Below are 765 nucleotides of genomic sequence, written 5' to 3' on the forward strand. Positions count from 1 at the left end.
ATTATATTTAAATATAATTATTGAATAAAAAATATTTTAAATAAAATATTTAAATATAAAATTTATTTTTATTTTTCTAAAAAAATTTCTTAAAAAAATCTTTTGGTAGAAATTCATAGAACATAATTAGTGCAGTACTCCACCGTCCACACATGGGATAAAAATACAACGCTGAAAAGACACATACGTCCCTCTTCAAGTCCAGAATGTTCTAGACCACCCATGACGGGACTCAACTCAACTCCAAACCCCATCTTTAACCCCGTCGCAACACCACCACTTCCACCTCGCTGCTACTTCTCAATCTTGATTCTTGAATAGAAGAAAATCTAAAAGCTAAAAACATACCACGAAGAAAATTAAAAGATGTTCGGAGTAGTTTTCCCAAACCGCAGCTTCCCCATAGACATCTCCACCTTCGCCCAAATCGATACCTTCCATTGGGTTCTCGACATGAACACTTTCGTCGGTAAACAATTTTTATTTTTTTTATTTATTTTTGTAAATATAATTAGTAACATTACCAGCTCACTATCCTGCGCACATTAGCGTCCTCTCCATAACAAACAGCTTCACTCTAACATGCGCAGGTGAGGCGTACGATCAAATTCGCGAGGTTTGCATCTTCCTTCTCAACGGCTTTACCCTTCCTCCGGACAAGGCGCTCGCCGTCTACGTCCAGTCGCCGGGATCACCGTTCGTCTTCTGCGGCGCCGTCACGCTTGCTCGCCCCTCCGCCGTGATCTCGTTGCCGTGGCCGGAGCC

At 41.0% G+C, this 765-nt stretch overlaps 1 protein-coding gene across 1 annotated transcript in view; it reads left to right on the plus strand.

Annotated features, from left to right (window-relative positions):
• Positions 161-765, plus strand: part of LOC107609651 (protein OPI10 homolog) — a gene marked incomplete in the record, with an annotated part of 2,859 nt that continues 2,254 nt past the window's right edge. The window contains 2 exon segments of the mRNA XM_016311658.2: positions 161-469; positions 591-765. Of these exon segments, the coding sequence (XP_016167144.1) occupies positions 367-469; positions 591-765 (278 nt within the window).

The sequence above is a fragment of the Arachis ipaensis genome, chromosome B07 (genome assembly GCF_000816755.2).
Source record: "Arachis ipaensis cultivar K30076 chromosome B07, Araip1.1, whole genome shotgun sequence".
In the NCBI taxonomy this organism is placed as follows: Eukaryota; Viridiplantae; Streptophyta; class Magnoliopsida; order Fabales; family Fabaceae; genus Arachis; species Arachis ipaensis.